Source organism: Acartia tonsa, chromosome 5, assembly GCF_053477335.1.
Source record: "Acartia tonsa isolate MP-2025a chromosome 5, ASM5347733v1, whole genome shotgun sequence".
NCBI classification, from domain to species: Eukaryota; Metazoa; Arthropoda; class Copepoda; order Calanoida; family Acartiidae; genus Acartia; species Acartia tonsa.
Genome location: NC_137264.1, coordinates 13,669,706 through 13,691,296, shown reverse-complemented (window position 1 = coordinate 13,691,296; position 21,591 = coordinate 13,669,706). Strand labels below are relative to the sequence as shown.

The window sequence follows — 21,591 nt, the reverse complement described above, 5'->3', positions numbered from 1 at the left end:
GGATAGGCCTCCAGGTTCCGGAGCTCCAGGCCGTCTCTGTACAGGTAAAAATAAAATAAAAATTTAAAATGAGTTACAGGTCAACTTACTGATAAAACAAAATATGCTTCTTGTTATTTACATATTTGATGAAAAAACACGCATATTTTGTTTCAAATCATGACCTCTAACCCTTCAAAAAAAATTCTTTTTTCATTTTTACCTGTACAGAGACCCCCTGTAGGCCTATTAAAAAAATCTTAAAGTTGCAGGTATTTCATGATATAAGAATGATTTTATCTTTAATAACCTATCCTCTCAGTCCAAAGATAAAGCCTATACTCCAGGTTTACGCAAATGTGTCAAAGTCCTCATCCCCCTTATATAATAATATCTGTACCTGTACAAGATGTAACTGTGTATGTGATATCACAGAAAGTTCTATCAAAGAGGATGAGTGTTGAGAAGTTTGGAGTCTTGAGTTGGTGAATAATCCGCACAAATTTGGCCGCGTACGAGGCATCACTAAAATAATAGATGCATTATTCAGGGATCTAAAGGTACTAGATAATGGCCGATAAATTGATGAACATCCCTAATAATGACACACAAAAATACCCCTTCTGTAGATTAAAAAAAAAGGGGGGGGGGGATTAATGCAACCATCTCGTAATCAGTGAGCAAATGGTACTTAGAATTCGAATTTTTATCTGAAATTTTGCATGAGTAATCCTTGGTAGGTCTATTTTCCCTAAATTGAACAAAAAGTTGGAAAAGTAACGGCTAACGGTTGGCGGCCGTTTAACCCTTTTTTTTTACTATTTTCAAGGCAAATCATCACGAAACCTATCTCCACATAATACTCTTTGCTGCTCCAAAAAGTTTTCAAACGGTTCTAGCCACTAGTTGCTGGTACTAGAAATCTAAAAATGTTTTTTGTATCATTTCAATGATTTAAAGCAAAAATATGTTTCAAAAGTTGATTCCTACATAATTTATGGCAGATTTGCCCTAAAATAGCCCAAAAACGGCTGAGCCGTTAGCCGTTACTTTTTCAACTTTTTGTTCGATTTAGGGAAAATAGACCTACCTACCAAGGATTAATCATGCAAAATTTCAGATCGAAATTCGAATTCTAAGTGCCATTTGTTCACTGATTACTAGATGGTTGCATTAAACCCCCCCCCCCCCCTCAGTGATAATCATATGGAAAATCTTAGATTGGTAATTTTGGACATAGCTGTTTGTGTTCTATTTTACATTATCTTATTGAACTCCAAATGTCCTTATTATAAATTTGCAGCTCAGCCGCTATTATTGCAGTTGCAGTCGTTTAAAGATGATGATAAAAACTTACTTAGCTGTGAAAATAGACCTTGGGAAAAGACAAAACTGTAGGAACTGTGTCACCGTCTCATTCTTGGCAGTCCTAAAATATTAAACAGTTAATAAAATGATTTTTAAATTAAAGTGTGTGGTTGTAAAAATCCAGGCTAGAAAAGGTTTTGTTCTTCCAAATTAAGGTTAACATTTATCATTTATTGCAATAAATAGAGAGATTGAAGATGAAAATGCTAATAGCTAATTAAAAGGTATTAACAGGTAAAACAAAAGAGAAATAAATAGAAAAGATTAAGAATAGAAAATAAAATAAAAATAAGACTTAAGTTAAAATAAAGTTTTGACTTCTCTCTTCTGTATAATAATCCAACTCCCTCCTCCCCAAATAAAAAAGAATATATGAATCAAATGCTTATTTATCAATCTACCAAAGAACCAGTTATCCTTCTCTTGTTGAAGAAACAATTTTAAATGGACGTATGGACTTTCTGGTAAAGATTATAAAAATGCTACGCTTCCTAAAGTGTACCTATATATTATATGAATCATTAAGCAAAATAATGAAATCGATTGGACAATTTTAACATGTCTAAATTAACGAAAATAGCTAACCGATACACGAAAAAAGTTAATTGTCCCAGACTGACGGACGGAACGGAACGCCTTTAAAAGGTATAAAATGCAGTTCTGCTAAGAAACCAGTTATCCTTCTCTTGTTTAAGCAACTGTTTTAAATGGACGTACGGTAAAGATTAAAGAGTTGCTACGCTTCCTAAATTGTACCTAAATGTTAAAGGAATCATCATGGAAAGTTTAAAATCGACTGGAGAATCTAACATGTCTAAATTAACGAAAAGAGCTGTCCCGGACGGACGGACCTACCCTAATATTAGAAAAGCTTCTTTTTAAAAAGAATAAAATGCATACTTAGCAATTCTGCTAAGGAACCAGTTATCCTTCTCTTGTTTAAGCAACTGTTTAAAATGGATGTACAGACATTCTGATAAAGATTATAGAGTTGCTGCGCTTCCTAAATTGTACCTAACTGTTATAGGAATCATCATGCAAAGTTTGAAATTGATTGGACAATGCTAACATGTCTAAATTACACTACTATTACACGAAAAAAGTTAACTGTCCCAGACGGACGAACGGACCGACCCTAATTATAGAAAAGCTTCGCTTTTAAAAGATATAAAATGCTTACTTGGCAGATCTGCTAAGGAACCAGTTATCCTTCTCTTGCTTGAGCCTGACCATAACTCTCTCCACATGCTCTTTGTGCTTCTTTTCCTCTTCCTGAACAAACAAAATATATTGGTACCGAAAGTTTTATAATCACGTAATATCAAATATTATTTCCTTGAATATAAGCTATCTATGGGTAATTTTATTGATTAGTTCAAAACTATTAATCTTAATCTAAAGAAGGGGTAATTTGGCATATCATGATTGGAAATTTATATCAATTTATCTTCCATTGTCTTATGCCTCAATAAGTAGCGCAGAAACAACAACGTAACACTGTAATTTTCTTAACTGTAAACAAAATTTATGGAAAATATTTTGGTGTAAAAAAGTTTCATCTTTTAAATAACAAAATGTTACAAATTTAGATTATACCTACCAGCTGCAAGATTATTTAGTTGTATTTTATTTTGGCATTTATTAAGAAAATGTAACACTATCAAATGAAATATTATTTCAATGTCAGTTGGATAATAGAAATTTTAAAATCAATCGGACAATTCTATTTTTCTCTCGAAAATGTAAATAGGAATCAATTACCTGTAATTTTTCCACCAAAACCGCCAATCTTTCCGCCTCCTTCTTCCTTTTGGAAGAGTTTAGATCCCTGTTTTCATGCAGCTTGGTGGGAGCATCCTATCAACACAAAATCGCCCTCTCTTAATATCTTCAGGTTTTTTTTGATAATGTCACTTTTACGTCACATTTATTAGCTTGATAAGTGATTGGAAATCAACTTTGGAAACTAAATCAAACCTTTTAAATATCCAAAACATATTTTTAAACAAAAACCAGTTTTTCATTAATTTTGCTGGAGGAATATCCAAAAACAGGCAGGCATTTGTTGTATGTTACTAAAAAGAACATCACAAAGAATCAATCAATACAGCAATGTTTTAGTCAGCAAGTATTTTAAAAATGCTGATTTTTTGTCATGGCCCACTAAGAAACAATGACGACAAGAGGAGGGCGATTTGACGAGCCTTCAGTTCTTTGATCTTCTTCTTGTATAGCTGTTCTGGAACGTACAGGTCGTAAATGGTCAGGGACCAGAAGGTGGATAAGAACTGCGGTGAGATGTCCTCCCAAATCTAAAGAAAATGACAACATAAACATTAAACATACATTTTATGTAAAAAAAATCTCGCTTCTCACAATTTTCCACGAAGTAATGTTTAAAACTGCATTATGTAAGATAATTTAGATAAATATAATTGGTAAAACTAATATTCATGCTTTTACAACTAAAAAATAGCCGTTATACAAATACATATTATTTATTTGTATTTAAATTCTAATTTATATAAAAATACAAAGTTATATAAACAGAATTTATTATTTGTTTGATTAAACAGTTTTGGTACTTACAGTATATCCCATGAAAAAGTATTTTTTACAGCCCTTATTTCTCAATGTATCATCAAAATAGCATATATCCGTGTTCTCTGTACATTTCCACACAAGCATACAGGGCGTTTCAAAAAAAACTGCGTTTTCCGGTTTTGGGAAACAACCAGTAGGAGTATGAAAAAAATAATTATATATTCTTATTCTCTATAAAAATATGGATTAATTTTATAAAAGATGTTTATTGATTACTCTAAAAACAACGGTGCATTTTAGAGTTGATTAATTCTAAAAAGCATGAATGATAATTTTTTCGGTCAGTTTTTAAGGCTTTTTATATTGTTTTATAAAAAAATACTATTCCTATCTGTCTAAAATGATAAACAAACATATTTTATTTTTATTTCAATTTTTATTCAACTTATTTACAGGTTTACTGAAACATAAAACGCAATTTTTTATCATAGACAAAATATCACAAATATCATATCAAATGCTTTGTTATTATCAAGACAGGACTATTTTTCAAAGCATTTTCCACCCATATCAATGCACTTATCAGCTCGTGTTTGAATATCCAACACTGCTCTATAACAAATTGCAGGATCAAGCTGCCTAACCTCTTGTTCTATAGCTGCCTACAACTCATCCAGGTTAGTAGGTTTGGGATAATAATCTCTGGATTTTAAATAGCCCCACAGAAAGAAGTCACAAGGATTAAGGTCAGGTGACCTTGGTGGCCATTCACGATCAGCTCCTTTGCTTACAAGCCGACCCCCAAACTGGCGGCTCAGGTAAGCTATATTCCTCCTCTCTGTATGGCATGGAGCTCCATCCTGTGTCCAGGTAAGGTTGGCCAGATTGCCACCATTAGATTCTCTAATCTCAGGTAACACATGATATTGCAATAGTGAATGGTATCGTGCAGCATTCATTGTTTCATTGCGAAAAAATCTTAGACCTAACAGTCCAGACATTCGAATGCCACAAAAAACATGCAATTTTTGGGAAACAAACCACTCATGTGCAAGATTTTCTGGCCGCCCTCATCGTTTTGCAGAGTACATGCGGACATTCTGCGAATTAACATGCCCATTTAAATCAAAATAGGCTTCGTCTGAGAACAACATGTTTCTCATCTCTTGAACAGATTTTCTCTCAATCCATTCACTGAAACTAACACGTCTAGGAAAATCTGTGTCCAATAACCGCTGGGTTCTAACAGCTTTATAAGGATGATATTCTATTTCCTTAGCAATTCTGTGCCAGCTTGCTGGACTAATTCCAAGTCTGTTTCGACGGCATGAATTTATTGGAGAATGGTCAGGTCCAATGTTTTTTCTCTCTGTCACTGCTGTGCGCTTACGGCCACTAAAAGTGCGCCCTGGAGTTTTCTTACTGTTACAATTATGCATAGTCCAATTAGATAATTGTTTCTTCATAATATTTCTCACTGTATTTTTTGATGGTGGTCGCGATGTAGGAAACCTTCCCATATATCCGTGTAGAAGATCTGGCCAAAAGTTTTTTTTCCTTTCACTTAATTTAGAGTATTTAAGTAAAAGAAAAGTCCTTTGTTCTGGAGTAAACTGTTCAGGTATCATTGTTGATAGTTTTAAGATGTAATCAAAACTGAATATAATATTATATCCCCCCCCCCCCTCCAACACCTTATATTAAGGGCCTAATGTTACACAATTCCGGTCAAACTTTAAAATCTCCGCCCACTTTTGGCATCTAATTGAACTGGAACTACTTAACGGACATTTATAATCCACCCCTCCCCCCTTCAAATACGGTTCAAATGTTTTATATTTACGGTCAAACCATAAATCTCAAGTGCATACATCAACATTTAAGCTATTAATTTGTAGGTTGCACTTTTAAGTAAATAAAACAAACTGCTGTAACTTTTTTGTTTTTAAAGATAACTTCTAGGGATAAAAAGTATTTAATTTTTATGTTATAATCTAAAATACTATGAAGAGTTAGTCACCTAAAGTTTGTTCAACCAAGAGAAACGAGAAATATTGCAATTTGTAAGGATCTAAAAAGCGTTTTTCAGAGAAAAAAAAAGGGAAATAATGACAAAAAATTAAACATGCACTTTCATTTAACCATTTACCATATTATTAATGGGATTTTAAAACTTTTTTCTCAAAAATTTACAAGTTATTTCAATCAAATTGATTTATAAAATTTAACATCAAGCATTTTTCTCCTACATGTACCTATCAGAAAAGCCGTATTTTTAGAGATATTAAACAACACCTTAAGCAAATCTGGTGTACATTTATACATAGAATATGGACCTATAATCATTTTTTTCATACTCCTACTGGTTGTTTCCCAAAACCGGAAAACGCAGTTTTTTTTTAAACGCCCTGTATATAAAAAAAATAGGATCTACTGCAGTTCACGGTAAAATATTGCTGGTAACGAATATTGCTGAAAATCTATGAATTTTAAAGTCTGCTAGCTGCCAAACGGCTAGACGTACAGATCATACCCGCACATCATTTTAAGCAGTATAAGAAGGCCTACAAATAATCTGGAATAGCCAAGATCCAATGATGCACAGTGAAAGCTTCACTGAAGAAAAAACGCGTAAAATAGGCCTTTTTCACGCATTTCTCTGCACTGCGAGATAATTATGCATTATTGATTTATGGCTATTCCAGATTATTTTTAGGCCTTCTTATGCCGCTTAAAACAGTGTGCGAGCATGATCTGTACGTTAAGCCGTTTGGCAGCTAGAAGCCTTTTAAATTCATAGATTTTTAGCAATATTCGTTACCAGCAATATTTTACCGTGAACTGCAGTAGATCCAAAAAAGAATTTACCTCCATTAACACCAGAGCTTTTTAGAGCTAAAGTTTTAAAAAAATGACTGAGCAAAAAGTAACTTTTAACATAAAATGACTCTTTCAGCAAAATTAAAGATAGAAATCCTATTATTTTTGTTACTAGCAGAAACTTTATACAAAAATGAAATAAAAAATTTAGATTTTAAGTTAAAAGCATTTTTTACACATATTTTTTAGTTTAATGATATTTTTAAAAACTTACTTATCAGGCAAAATTGTTTTAGATTAAAAAACCAAATAAATCTTTATGAATATAGCAGGAAAATCGTTTTTGTTTTATTATCCTAACTTAAATAACAAAAAAGTTATGAATAAAATAAAATTACAACATAAATTTTTTTTGTCTAAAACTTTTAATTAACCCCTTATTAAGTGATTGAGATGTCAGAAAAGGGGGCGGAGCAACTGTCATAGTTAATCCTTTTCATAAATAAGGGTAAGTAAATAGCCTGAAATTTTCAAATAATCAATTCATTCAGTAGTATTTTTAGCCATTAAAAATTGATATTTTTTGGTGGAATAAAAGTTCTGACACATTTGCGTAAACCTGGTATATAGGCTTTATCTTTGGACTGAGAGGATAGGTTATTAGGGATAAAATCATTCTTATATGATAAATTTAAGATTTTTTGGATAGGCCTCCAGGTTCCGAAGCTCCAGGCCTCCAGGTGGTCTCTGTACAGGTAAAAATGAAAAAAAATTTTTTTTTGAAGAGTTAGAAGTCAGCTTATGAAACAAAATATGCATGTTTTTTCTTCAAATATGTGAATAACAATCAAAAAGATGCATATTTTGTTTTATAAGTTGACCTCTAACTCTTTTAAAAAAATGTTTTTATTTTTTTATTTTTACCAGTACAGAGACCACCTAGAGGCCTGGAGCTCCAGAAACTTAAGGCCTATCCAAAAAATCTTAAAACTTGTGAAAATTCTTCATATAAGAATGATTTTATCCCTAATAACCTATCCTCTCAGTCCAAAGATAAAGCTTATATACCAAGTTTACGCAAATGTTTCAGAACTCCCCCCCCCCCTCTTATTTAACTTGTTTTTCTTTGTATGTCATTCTTCAGTTATCAGAAAGAAATAATATAACCATCCAAAATTTATGAGAAACAAAAAAATCTTTTTCTCAGTCACTTTTTCAAAACTTTAGCTCTAAAAAGCTCCGGTGTTAATGGAAGTAATTTTTTTTTTTTTTATATATTCTAGTGTGGAAATGTACAGAGAACACGGATTGCTATTTTTGATGATACATTGAAAAATAAGAGCTGTAAACCCTTAAAGATACTTTTTCGTGGGTCATACTGTATATAATCTTAATCCTTATACTAAAGTAACAGGGTGTTTGTTTGTCTGTGTATCTGTGTGTCTGTACCGAAGGATCTCGCTAACCGCTGAACCGATCGGGTTCTCCTTAACAGGGTAGCTTCTCATAAGTCCCGGGAAGGTTTATAACTATTTTGGGGGAGGGTACTACCACCCTCCCAAAAGAAATGACAAAAAGTTGAAAATTTTCTTAAAAATCTGGGAGACTTCAACGTCAAATAAGGTGGTATCGTACATAAAAAATTAACTTTAACAAACAAAAACATTAAAGTGCCACTAGAGGCCTCTAGGGGCGTAGCTGCTAGTTAATAGATACAACAGCCTTAGTCAGGGGTTCCATAATCATTCTAGCTGCTTCACTATGCTTATTGCTTAACTTTACTAAATATAGCTTTTCTGTCCTTTACATAGCAAAATCTTGCAAACTATAGCTTTTCTGTCCTTCCATAATCAAATTATTCTAGCTGCTTTACTATGCTTAACTATACTATAAATATATATTCACCTTAGCTGGATACACAGGTACAACAGCCTTTGTAAGGGGTTCCATAATCATTCTAGCTGCTTCACCGTGCTTAATCTACAATTAAAATAGGGTCACAACAATTAGTTAAAGCCTCTAGGGGCATAGCTGCTAGTATTGACTCAAAACAGTCTTATTTATTAATTTAATTATCCTAAAATGCAAATATTTTCTTATCTGCAAATTACGACAACTTCTTTAATTTTACAGGCAATGAAAATGTACTTGTTTAAAAGTTAGTAAGTGGAAAAAAGAGATTTTTTCATTAAAACTATCTGCCAACCTGTTTTTCTTGTAGAGTTTTTGTTCTCCACTGTTTATCAGATTTTCTAATATCTTCATACTGGCCATTAATCAAATGGTTAAACATAGGCCTAAACAAACATCATTTTGTTAAGTTAAGTTACCTTAAGCATTTTAGCTAAAAATCATTGAGATTTAATTTTTATTAATAAAATTTTGAAAATGGTTTTATAATCTAATTTCTTATAATGACGGTTTAAAAAAGGACACCTGTTTCAGCTTTTATCTACAACAAAGTAAATTCAAGAAAAAAATCATGGAAACTATAAGTGCGTGATTTTCAGCTGACGTTGGGGGACAACACTTGACGGTAGAATTGGCGACCTATTTGCCCCCCAAATATTATTTCAGATTTATTTAGCCTGTTAGCTATACCATATTCCTGCTTCTTTATGCCAATTTATACAAGTACCATTAAAAAGTCGCACTTTCTAACAAAATAAATACAAAGTCATGCTTGAATTTTTTATAAATGCTAATAGTTCAGCTACTCTATAATTAGTTAATTATTGAAAAAAGTTGCTTCCTTGTTTATTGTTAATTTTATAAAGCCAATAGGACAATCCAGAGAAAGAGGGGACAATGAGCTCTTTACTACACTGGTCCCCAAAGTTTTACAATAAAGTTTTCTTATTCGTTAGCTTGAAAACTTTAGGGACTTTCAAAATGAATTTTGAATGGTCTATTGATAAATTGAGTGTCCAAATGTTTCAATCACTAATTGTGTTTATTAATATTGGAGATGTACATCAATTAGACGGTCATTGTATTATCCCTTTAGATACCTGAAGACTATCACTTACCTGGCCAAAAAGAATGCAATATCTGGATTTACAAAGAACTGGGACAAGAGTTGGGGGAGGGGTGGCATCACTTTACTATAATCATCCTTAAATAGATAGATAGATAGAGATGGATAGATAGATAGAGATAGTAAGATAGAGAGAGATAGTTAGATAGAGAGAGATAGATAGATAGATTTACAAAGAACTGGGACAAGAGTTGGGGGAGGGGTGGCATCACTTTACTATAATCATCCTTAAATAGATAGATAGATAGAGATGGATAGATAGATAGAGATAGTAAGATAGAGAGAGATAGTTAGATAGAGGGAGATAGATAGATAGATTTACAAAGAACTGGGACAAGAGTTGGGGGAGGGGTGGCATCACTTTACTATAATCATCCTTAAATAGATAGATAGATAGAGATGGATAGATAGATAGAGATAGTTAGATAGAGAGAGATAGATAGATAGATTTACAAAGAACTGGGACAAGAGTTGGGGGAAGGGGGGGGGAACAATTTACTATAATCATCCTTAAATAGATAGATAGATAGAGATGGATAGATAGATAGAGATAGTTAGATAGAGAGAGATAGATAGATAGATTTACAAAGAACTGGGACAAGAGTTGGGGGAGGGGTGGCATCACTTTACTATAATCATCCTTAAATAGATAGAGAGAGAGATAGATATATAGATGATAACATAAGATACCTGAATCTTTAACTAAAGATTCGTGCATTCTTCCAAATAGTCGAGATTTAAGACAAATAATTTGCCTGCTATAATTAAGAGACAAAATAGGCTACCTGGTTCTTCTCCTATGATAACTTATACCTGTGAAAGATTATTAGCCAGGAAGGTACCAAACTGGACGAGAGTGTCGTGGCATTGGTCAAACAGTTTACCCACCAACTTCAAATGGGCCTCTTCGGTTTCCTAAACAAAAGTTGAAATAAAATTATTCTAAATACTAAGTAATTAATAAATAATTAAAATATAACTAAATTTTCTTATTTAAGTTACATCTATCCTTTATTTAGCCTTTAATTTGATAAAGTTGAAGGCTTTTTTGTCTGTAGCGAAGGATCTTGCTAACAGCTGAACCAATATAATTATCCTTTACAGTGAAGCTTCTCATAGGCCTAGGAAAGTTTTTAAACTATAAAAAATGACCCCCCGCCTAAAAAATATTTTCCTCGTATTCATTCGAATCCGGTGGATAGGAACCGGTACTCATCCATATGAAAAAACTATGTCGTATTATATCCAGCTTTATACGAATATAAAAATGTACAATTTTTTTGCCCCGAGGTGCCGAAGGCATCGGCTAAAAAAACTGGTTTTAATCTTATAATTGTACATTCTATATCCGCGTAAAGCCGTTTATAATACGATGCGAGAAATAACTATTAAAGTTTTTTTTTAAAAGCCTGGGAAAATAGTAGTTAGCGTGGGAAATTAATAATGAATGTGGCAAATAGTAGTAAGCATGGAAAATGTAGTGAAAGAGGGGACAATGGGCTGTTTATTATACTAGTCCCAAAAGTTTTATAATAACGTTTTCTTATTCGTTGACTTAACAACTTTTTCGAGTAAAGGGATAGTACCACGAAGTGCATTTTAAAAGAAATAGTGAACTGTATGGTTTTTCTATTTTAAAGGGAGTGTGAACGTAAATATTTCTCATCTGATTATCAAATCTTAACATTTACTAAGCACATTTCACTACACTGATCAACCAAAAATGTCCTATTCACAAAAATAGCCAGAAATAATGCCTTGATTTTATGGTATTTTGAGAGGGAAAAAGGAAAAAACAGGGAAAATCTGAACGTTTTTGTTTCTTATAATGTTTGTAGGGATATTTAACTTGTCATATATACAGGGCGACCACTGCCTTTTTGATATTAATATTGAAAATAACGTACTACAAAAAAATTACAATGAACACAATAACGTACATTTTTTGAAAAAATAACGTACAATAACGTACCATAAAACACATATACATCTATAATACAAAGTTGAACGATGTCTGTCTGTCCGTCTGAAGCTAAAGATCTCAGTAACCACTGAACCGATTGGGCTCTACTCTTCAGGGAATATACCTACTTGTCCTGGGATGGTTTTAAGCTATTTTCTTGGGGGATGGGACACCCCCAACCCCTACCCCAAAAAATTAAAAATCCCCTCCCTAAAAAAAATTTCTTTTTAAAACTGAAATCATAAAAGGAAAGTTCGACTACCCCGCCCCCCCCCCAAAAAAATTTTCCTCCCCCCCAATTTTTTAAAAACTTTTTTTTCTACCCCCCCTGAAATCTGTTTTGGGTGTTAACTACCCCCCCTTAATTACCTCCCCTAAACAAATTTACCCCAATTTAATCATGTAAATGGTACCAACTAATAATGAGGTTTATATTCATTTATTTAAGTACGATTAAATATTCCAGCATCTTCGCCCCTAGTCTCTAGGGGCATCGCCAAAAGAGGTATTGTAAAGTTTTTTTTTTAAAGGGAGTTTCCCAGCCTCACTTACTTGTTATATTTTACAAAAAGAAAAAGAAATTTTTTTGGAGGGGGGGGATTCTTTGCCTAAAACCACAACAGGACCAGTAGGTATATTACCTGAAGAGTAGAACCCAATTGGTTCAGCGGTTACTGAGATCTTAAGCTTAAAAGAAAAACGGATAGATAGACAGACATCGTTCTACTTTGTATTATAGAAAGTAGTATCTCATTCCTATAAGTACAAGAAAACATAAATATCAACTTAAAATTATCTTGCTAACTGATGCACAAATATCATTTAAACATCTTTTAAAGTTTAACTTCGCTATGTCCTGATAAGGTTTGTAATTGGTTTAGAGGAATTTTTTTTCTATTTACTGAAATGCTTGATTAAGATGAGTTTTTTTATTTTATGGAAGCTTCACTATGACGTCATAAATCCCAGGATAAATTGGTAAAATGGCGCGCGAAGTTTTTATGAAATACAAATACATTAATGATTACTAATACTAATCATACATTACAGAAAAATGTACAATAACGTATGCTGAAATGTTCATATTGTACACAAAAATCAATAACGAACAAAAACGTACCAAAAACCCTAAAAGTGGTGTTCAATATGAACATATTGAACATAACGTACATAGTGGTCACCCTGTATATAGTTGAAACAATTTACTTACTGTTAAGGATTTATTTTATGCTAAAAAATTGCCAATTCGTTTTTTTATAACGTAGTAATTAGGTAATAAAGACATATTTTAAATTCGTATTATTGACAAAAAAATACCTCACTGTCTACAAAGGGTTGAATCTCATAGGTTATATAAAATAATAATATCCTTTTTTATTGTGTTGAACAATAAATAACCCACTTTGGAGAATTAGTTTACACTTTTATCAGACTGTTTATAAAGAAATATTGCGTCTTTATTATTTACAAATTTGTAATTAAAGGTGGGCGAGAGATGGGCCATTTAAAGTTAATTGGATACAAATAAAAAACCTGTTTCTGGCTTTGTTATTGTATTTGGTTTTCAATAAAAAAATAATGCTTATTTTATCAATTTCTAAGTAACTATACATTGGATTAAAGCAAGGATTATGTTAAAAGTCAGCTTAACTGTTAGGAAAAATCTAGAACTATGTGAAAAAGTTTAATTTTAGCTATAATGGGAGAAAAAAGCAATTTAATGCACATTTTATATAATACGGAAAATTTCTTCCTTTCCCCGTACCTTATAAAAATCGTCGGAAAAAGCCGTTTTTTAAGCAAACAAAAGCGCGTTTTGCTCTATCTGTTAGATATTATGAATGAGATAATGTTAAGATTTGATATTAAGATGAGAAAAATTTTCGTTCACAGTCCCTTTAAATAACGTAGTAATGCATAATATAAAGTTATTGATTAAAATTAAAAGATTTGACCAGGGATTTTCCTCAAAAAATGAGTTTTTCATTTTTATTTTAATCTTCATTACATGTTATATATGGCGAAAACTTTTTTGTCAAAATACAACTTTAGATAGCATTTACTAGTTAATAGAACTTTAAACTTTTTATACAACAAAATACACATGACAAAGAATGACCAATAAAATTTACAGTATAGTACTTAGAGTAGTGACCTTTTATATGTCTTAGTAGAATATATTAGGCATTCCATAGATATGATTATGTGATAAAGAATTTTAACATTGACCTGACCAACCTTTTTTTATTTGACAATATACAAAAAAGTTAGTGATTTGCCACATAAATTACACGAGAATGGTCTATTTTATATATAAACTGCGAACCAAAAAAATAGGCAAATCTGAATTTGCAGAATAGCAGCTTTAATATTCATTTAGGATGATTTTATTGTAAATATAAAATGTAGATGCATCTTTTGGTTACAAGTTTCCATCGTTAATTTTTTATTAATCAGCACCAATGAAGCACATGATCTCAAAAACAGCATTTTGGGTAAAAACTGGTAAACCAAAAAGATATGCAAATCCAAAACAAATCAATGGAAAAATGATTTTTTTGCACTTTTCTCCTGTTTTAAAGATTGATTCTGATAAATTAACAATTTTTTAAGGGATTTATGCATTAATTATTATGAAATGTAGTATAAGGTAGAAATTAATGATTTTTAAAAATAAGAAATATTAGAAAAAAAGAAATTCGACCCCTATCACTTTAGAGGACAGTTGCTGACCTCCAGTCTTATGGATGAAGCTAAGTACATATTAAAAATAATAATTACTCCCAAAAGTATACAAAAATGATTTTTAATGTGTTGAAAAAATCCATTTTAAAATCTTGATTTTAAGGATGATGGCCTTTAAGATGCTCCTATGGGTAGTGATTGTGAGCCAAATGTTATCAAAGTGCATGACCATGATAAAAAAACTTATATATTGAACTATGGTCCAATTTTTGTATACATAGCAGCCTCTAGCAAAGCAGTATTAAAAAAGAAAAAAAATGCAATTTTAATTACTCCAATGCATAAGGTAAATACTGTCGTTTTTAGAAGATGTTTATATTTCTTGTCATCAGGCTCCATTGGAGATTGCTATGACTACAAAAAATGGTACATAGGTTGATAGACAAGTTATTGTAATGGGCATGTACTTAGATAACATTTGGCTCACCATCATCACCAATAGGAGCATCTGAAAGGACATCATCCTCAAAATCAGGATTTTGAAATGTTTTTTTTTTAACACATTAAAAAGCATTTTTGTATACTTTTCAGGGGAATTTTTATCTTTAACATGTATTAGGTTACATCCATTAAACTGGAGGTCAGCAGCTGACCTTTAAAGTGATAGGGGTTGAATTTCTTTTTTTCTAATATTTCTTATTTTAAAAAATCATTAATTTCTACCTTATACTACATTTCATAATAATTTATGCATAAATCCCTTAAAAAATTGTTAATTTATCAAAATCAATATTAAAAACAGAAGAAAAGTGCAAAAAAATCGTTTTTCCATTGATTTGTTTTGGATTTGCATATCTTTATGGTTCACAAAAATGCTGTTTTTGAGATCTTGTGCTTCATTGGTGCTGATTAATGAAAAATCAACGGTGGAAACTTGTAACAAAAAGATGCATCTACATATCATATTTACAGTAAATTCGTCTCAAATGAATAATGAAGCTGCCATTCTGAAAATTCGGATTTGCCTATTTTTTTGGTTCGCAGTTTATATATGATATGGTTAGTTTGTATTTCCGCGTGAGATAATGTGTAAATCGTAAGTAAACCGGACGGTTTTCTTAATTTTTAAAATAGTCTGTATCTATAGAAAACCTGCCCTATGAAGAACCGGACGTTATTTTTTATGTTCTTTAAGTAACTTGCCCCAAGGGGAACCCCTGTTCAATTTTTTATAACTCTTGTGAAATATGCGGCAATTCATTCTCTAATACTGGTATTTTGGCTATACATATTAGGAAAAAAATAGACCATTCTCATGTAATTTATGTGGCAAATCACTAACTTTTTTAGATATTGTCAAATAAAAAAAGTTCGGTCAGGTCAATGTTAAAAATTCTTTAACACATAATCATATCTATCCAATGCCTAATATATTCTACTAAGACATATAAAATTTCACTACTCTAAGTACCTTAACTCTTTAAAAACACTTCGTGGAACTATCCCTTTTGATAGGTTGGCTCATTGAGTTGAGTGTTCAACGTTTCAAACACTAATTTTATACTACAAGAGGGTTAATCATGTGTATTATTATTGTGGATGTACACATCAATTTATCGGCCATTGCCTTCTCTCTGGGAATAATGTAATTATTTGTGACAAAATATTAGTATTAGTTTGTTGAGCCATGAAAAGAACAATGGCTACATGGAACATTTGAAAAAAAGTAGTTAGCGTGGAAAATGAAGTTAACCGTGGGAAATTATAAGCAAGCATGGGAAAATTACCTGGTAAACTACACAGCTGACCTGATAAGCTATGAGAAGAACAATGGCAACACGTAGTGAACCGTGGGAAAATATTGGCAAGCGTGGAAAAATTACCTGGTAAACTACACAGCTACCCTGTTGAGCCATGAGAAGGACAAGGGACACATAGAACATGTAGTGAGCCGTGAGAAAACAGTAGTGAGAGTAAGAAAATGAAGTTTGCCATAGGGAAATAGTGATAAGCGTGAGAAAATTAACTGGTTAACTACACAACTGCCCTGTTATGCCATGAGAAGGACAAGGAGCACTATAGAACATTTTGTGAGCCGTGGAAACATAGAAAAAAACGTGAGAAAATAGTAGCAAGCGTGGGAAAATTACCTGGTAAACTACACAGCTGACCTGTTAAGCCATGAGAAGAACAATGACAACATGTAGTGAACCGTGGGAACATATTGGCAAGCGTGGGAAAATTACCTGGTAAACTACACAGCTACCCTGTTGAGCCATGAGCAGGACAAGGGGTACAGCCAGATTCATCTCCATAAGACATTCTTTCAGTCTTTGACTTGACTTTCTTGTGTTCTTCACCTAGTTTGAGATTATCATTATAAATCTACAATTATAAAGTAATACAAATAAGGAATGTATTGGCCAAAAAATGGCATGTTTAGGTTTGTCTTTAATTGTTTCTGTACATTTAAGATTATAAAAATCTAACCATCTGATTATAGGTCTATTCATTCATCTTTGTATTTATCTATCTGTTTATCTTTTTATTACACTTGTCCTTGAAGTTTTATAATAACGTTTTCTTATCCGTTGGCTTTACAACTTTGGGGACTTATGTTGAATTGATTGGTTAGTTCATTAAGTTGAGTCTCCAAACGTTTCGACCACTAATTATCTTAGAAGGGGTAATTTTGTGTAATTGTCATATCCCTTTAGACCTCTGGTTTAAAAATGCATCTACCAACCTGATTGAAGTTTCCAGCCTCTTGTCTGAGCAGCTCACCGCCAGAGAAAGCCTCCAGCTGCTCAGCTGTCATTTCCTCAACTGCTTCTATGCCGCCCATCTTATTTACAACCTAAAGGGAGAAAGTTATGTCCAAAATCCAGTAAGTAGCGCAGCTAGTTAAGCTAGCAAAGATTTTATCAATAAGAATAAAAAGGTAAAAAAATATTTTTGTTAGGTAGACATTATCAGTAAAGCACAGATAAACATTCTATAAACCAACAACCTATGAAGTTAAGGTTATTTTACGCTAGAGTCATCTACATATGTTAGTACAGGCCTTATATTAGAGTAGCTTCACATAAATAGTATAATGCCAATGGTAAAAGTTTCAAAATTCATCAAAACTAATGACATTATTATCATAAATAAAACCAATGAAGAAAGAATTATGAACATAGGACGATTCCCTTGATAATGATAATGACATTATCCCAGGCTTGATCCTGTGGTGGCGAAGACTAGAATTTGTATTTCTGATTATAATTTTTTCTGCTTATGTATGCTTTTTACTGCTTAATATATTAGTATATGACTTACCTCTTTAACAATCAACAGATCCAAGCTGTTCTTGGCCTTGAGCTGGTTGGCGACATACTGCAGCAGCCCAGTCAACTCAATGTTGTACTTCTTGTACACGGAGCCACAAAACATGGCCAGATTGTTCAGCCACATGGAGATGGAGGTGCCGTCTAAGGATAAAATATATAAATGCAAGGACGTCCAAGCCTATTTTTTGAGAGGGGTAAATAAAGAATTTTTAAGTTTGAGGGGGATAAAAACCTCTCCGAGTCTCCATACTCCATTCCTTGGATGTCTATGTTGATAATACTCTTGGAGAGCCCAAACATAGGGCTATAATAAAAGGTTTACTGGTCAGCAGTCATCAGTTTTGGTTGGCTAAATATTCACCAACTCTTTTCTTGAATGATGACAGTTTAGGGATGGATGTTAAGCAGGCAGGGAAGGATAATTGGACTAAAAATCATATCAGCCCCAAAGTCAAATTAATATGAACTCTCAAAAATATGGTAATTTTAAATAAATCTTTAATCGGTTGTACAAAATGATACCTAAAAACAAACTTTTCCACCGATAATTTCAGATCATACCTGTCTTAGTTCTGTTCTTCTCTGGGTCCGCCAGGCTCTCAATGATACAGAATCCAAGGACATCAAATGAAAGGTTGGTCATATACTTCATAGAGTCAACAATTGGGCTGATTAAATTATCAGCAACCTATAACATAACATAGAGTTGTATACTGTTTAGATTTATCTTTCATTGCTTCATTATGAAAACTGCGTAGGTATTAAAAAAAATCAGAAAAGGATTAATGGAAATGAAAGATTAATCAAATACTGGATAGAGTCAGTTATAGTCAACCAATAAGATTATTTAAGTGAAATAATGTAAATCTATTGAAAAGGCATAAAAATGCACTAACCTGAACTTGTGAGCAAACATATTGGAAAATAAGGCCTGGTGTGCTATGGCTTAGCTTCCCTAACTGTCGACCTGTTAAAAATCATATTTTATTTTATTTTTATTTCCTTAAGTCCTACCGCTAGTAAAATAAATAGAATAATTGAAAAAATAATGAGATACAAGGTATCTGAAAGTGAAGTGATATAAGATTTTTAAGTATTTTCCGTTAAAGTGTGTGTTTTAAGACTTTAAAACAGGAGTAGATCTCTCACATTTGGCTTTGCATTTGCTTTAATTAATATGGTACAATTTGGTGCTGTGAGGAAACGGCGGAAAACGCCAGAGAAAACGGTAATACGCCATTTTTGTTAGTATTTTCTCGCTTTCATACCTACACAAATTTAAATCTTTCAAGACAAACTTATTATTTTCTAATAAAGTTGACATTTTATTAGTTTTACTCCTATTTTAAAGTCTCACGTTTACAAAAAAATACGCGATAATGTGTCCCAAATCCTTTAAATTATGAATCCTACCTGTATGTTTCACATTCTCTTTAGCCATCTTCTTGATGATTCTCTTGACAGACTCCAGAGCCGTACCCTTGGCGCGGATCAACAAGGGCTGAGAGTCCATGGTTTCATTCTAATAATAATAATAATAATATTCTCTTGGCAGACTCGAGGGCTGTACCCTTGGCGCGGATCAACAAGGGCTGAGAGTCCAGTCCATGGTCTCATTCTAATAACATTGGTATTAATAAAACTGTAGCCCTTTGAAATAAAAAAACCCTACATGTATAAGCTTCAAAATTTCATCAAACGACAGAAAATCCAATACTTATACCTAGTCTTATTAACAAAAATTTCAAAATGAAACAAGAAACGGTAAAGATAAGCCTTATTTACGGACAAATATTTTAGAGAAAACTGTTTTAGAGGTCCTTCGGATCATAAATATGATTGAAAGCTCGAAATAACATCAATCAAACTAAAAATTTCAAACCAAAGCCATTTTTAAAAAGAAAAGTGTTATAAACCAAAGGGAAGGAACGCAACAAGCGAAAAAAATCTGAAATAATATTTAAAAGGCAGATAAAATGTTGTTAATTCCCCCCCCCCCCCATCCACGACAGCTAAAACCGCGTATAGGTTTCGTGATTTTTTCTGATTTAATTTCGTTGTTGGTTTAAGCTGGGAGGAACGGACGGACATACCCTCATTAATAAAGTTATTGCTCTTCTACATAAAAATGCTACCTTCCAACTATCATACAGTCTGTATCTGTGTTCATAGGGTACATGCCTAGAAAAGTAATTTTGTCTCAATAATGATTACTAGCTGCTATGTTAAGATCATTTGTTTACCAAAAAAAATTTTTGGCCGCTAGATGACGTTTTTTTGCGATTTATTTGGTACCCTCCCCCAAAATAGCTTTAAACCTTTAAGAACCTATGAAAAGCTACACTGTAAGGATATCTATATTGGTTTGGCGGTTAGCGAGATCCTTCTGTACAAGCAAACAGACAGACAAAGATCCTTTTACTTAATCATACGGATTCTTGACTAACAGAAATAAGGATCAAAATGCAAATAATGTAAAAGGAATATAAATGAACTAAAATGTTTACCTATACCTTTTTATTATTATATGTACTAAAAGACGTCTTATATAACTGGATGGAAATTTATTTACCTTAGAAGGGACCAAACTTCTTCAGCTAGACAACAGTTGGACGTCATCAATGATAAACTTGGAAATATCACCTAGAATTAACGGCAGTTATTTAAGGATCTAAAGGGATAAGACATTGGCCGATAAATTGATTTTCATACTTCATCCCCAATGATTATGATACAAAAATTAAACCTTTAGATTACAATTACTTTTGGACACTCAATTAAGTTAATCAACCAATAAAAATTTTATAAAAAGTTAAGCATGCAAATAAGAAAACGTTATTATTATAAGACTGTATAGGGACTAATGTAATAAATATCCCAATATCCCTTGACTACACTTCCCTTTTCTTGATCCAACTTCTTAAATTATCTTATGTAATTTTTTTGCAAATATTCTCCTTTTGTAGTGTTAGCGTTTTTTAAAACGTTATCTGCCTATACTTATCGTTATATTAATTCGAGTGTAGGGGATGGATGCCTAAAAAAATTTTATTCTTTACCACCAAATCTTTTTTTATCCTGAAGGTAATATTAACTGCAGGGGAAATTTACCACTGCTATATGTTTTTCCTTTTTTTGTGGGGGGGGGGGAGTTAAACCAAATTCTGACACATACCAAAGAATTCCTTATTTGTAAAAACTAAAGGCTTTCGATCATGACGTCCCATTTTTTTGTTGAGGGGTATTAGTATTACCCCTTTTAATCCCTTTCCCATTTTAGACGTCCTTGATTAGAAGAAAAAAAAATACTCGATACAATTGTTCAAAAGAGAAATATTACCTCATTGAGTAGAGTCATAGCATCATAGTAAAGATCATTGTTGTGTAAATCTGTCATTTTCGGATCTTTTTGGCGACCATCATTTAAGAAGTCCCAGAGGCCATAGAAATAATGAGAAAGCATTGAAATGTTTTTGAATTGGTGGAAGAAGTAAACACTAAATGCCGTTCTAAAAAGGTGCAATAAAGATTTTACCTCATTGAGTAGAGTCATAGCATCATAGTATAGATCATTGTTGTGTAAATCTGTCATTTTTGGATCTGATTCTAGACTACTCAGACTTGAAACTCCGAGTCCAGACTTCAGAATTCTAAAATAATAACAGAATGATAAAATAGTTACTTAAGTATATACACAATACACATATTTGCAGGGATCTAACGGGAAAAGACCAATGATGATATACAAAATTACCCCTTTTGTAGATTAAAATTAAAAGTTGAAACGTTTGGACACTCAACTTAATAAACCAACCTATCAAAAGTCCCCAAAGTTGTAAAACCAACAAATTATAAAACGT

The 21,591-nt window shown here is 32.4% G+C and overlaps 2 protein-coding genes across 2 annotated transcripts in view; one reads left to right on the top strand and one right to left on the bottom strand.

The window, feature by feature from the left end:
- LOC145318814 (polypyrimidine tract-binding protein 2-like) overlaps positions 1-21,591 on the top strand; it is a 148,627-nt gene that overhangs the window by 54,948 nt on the left and 72,088 nt on the right. The window lies entirely within an intron of this gene.
- tho2 (THO complex subunit 2-like protein) overlaps positions 1-21,591 on the bottom strand; it is a 47,403-nt gene that overhangs the window by 8,387 nt on the left and 17,425 nt on the right. The window contains exons 16-33 of the mRNA XM_080160394.1: positions 21,267-21,381; positions 20,304-20,374; positions 19,867-19,912; positions 19,145-19,253; positions 18,628-18,698; positions 18,293-18,419; positions 17,721-17,872; positions 17,143-17,253; positions 16,643-16,756; positions 10,562-10,663; positions 9,741-9,826; positions 8,918-9,008; positions 8,617-8,691; positions 3,552-3,659; positions 3,109-3,204; positions 2,528-2,619; positions 1,337-1,408; positions 380-504 (exon numbers count right to left, since the gene is read on the bottom strand). Of these exons, the coding sequence (XP_080016520.1) occupies positions 380-504; positions 1,337-1,408; positions 2,528-2,619; positions 3,109-3,204; positions 3,552-3,659; positions 8,617-8,691; positions 8,918-9,008; positions 9,741-9,826; positions 10,562-10,663; positions 16,643-16,756; positions 17,143-17,253; positions 17,721-17,872; positions 18,293-18,419; positions 18,628-18,698; positions 19,145-19,253; positions 19,867-19,912; positions 20,304-20,374; positions 21,267-21,381 (1,763 nt within the window). The remainder of the gene's footprint in view (positions 1-379; positions 505-1,336; positions 1,409-2,527; positions 2,620-3,108; positions 3,205-3,551; positions 3,660-8,616; positions 8,692-8,917; positions 9,009-9,740; positions 9,827-10,561; positions 10,664-16,642; positions 16,757-17,142; positions 17,254-17,720; positions 17,873-18,292; positions 18,420-18,627; positions 18,699-19,144; positions 19,254-19,866; positions 19,913-20,303; positions 20,375-21,266; positions 21,382-21,591) is intronic.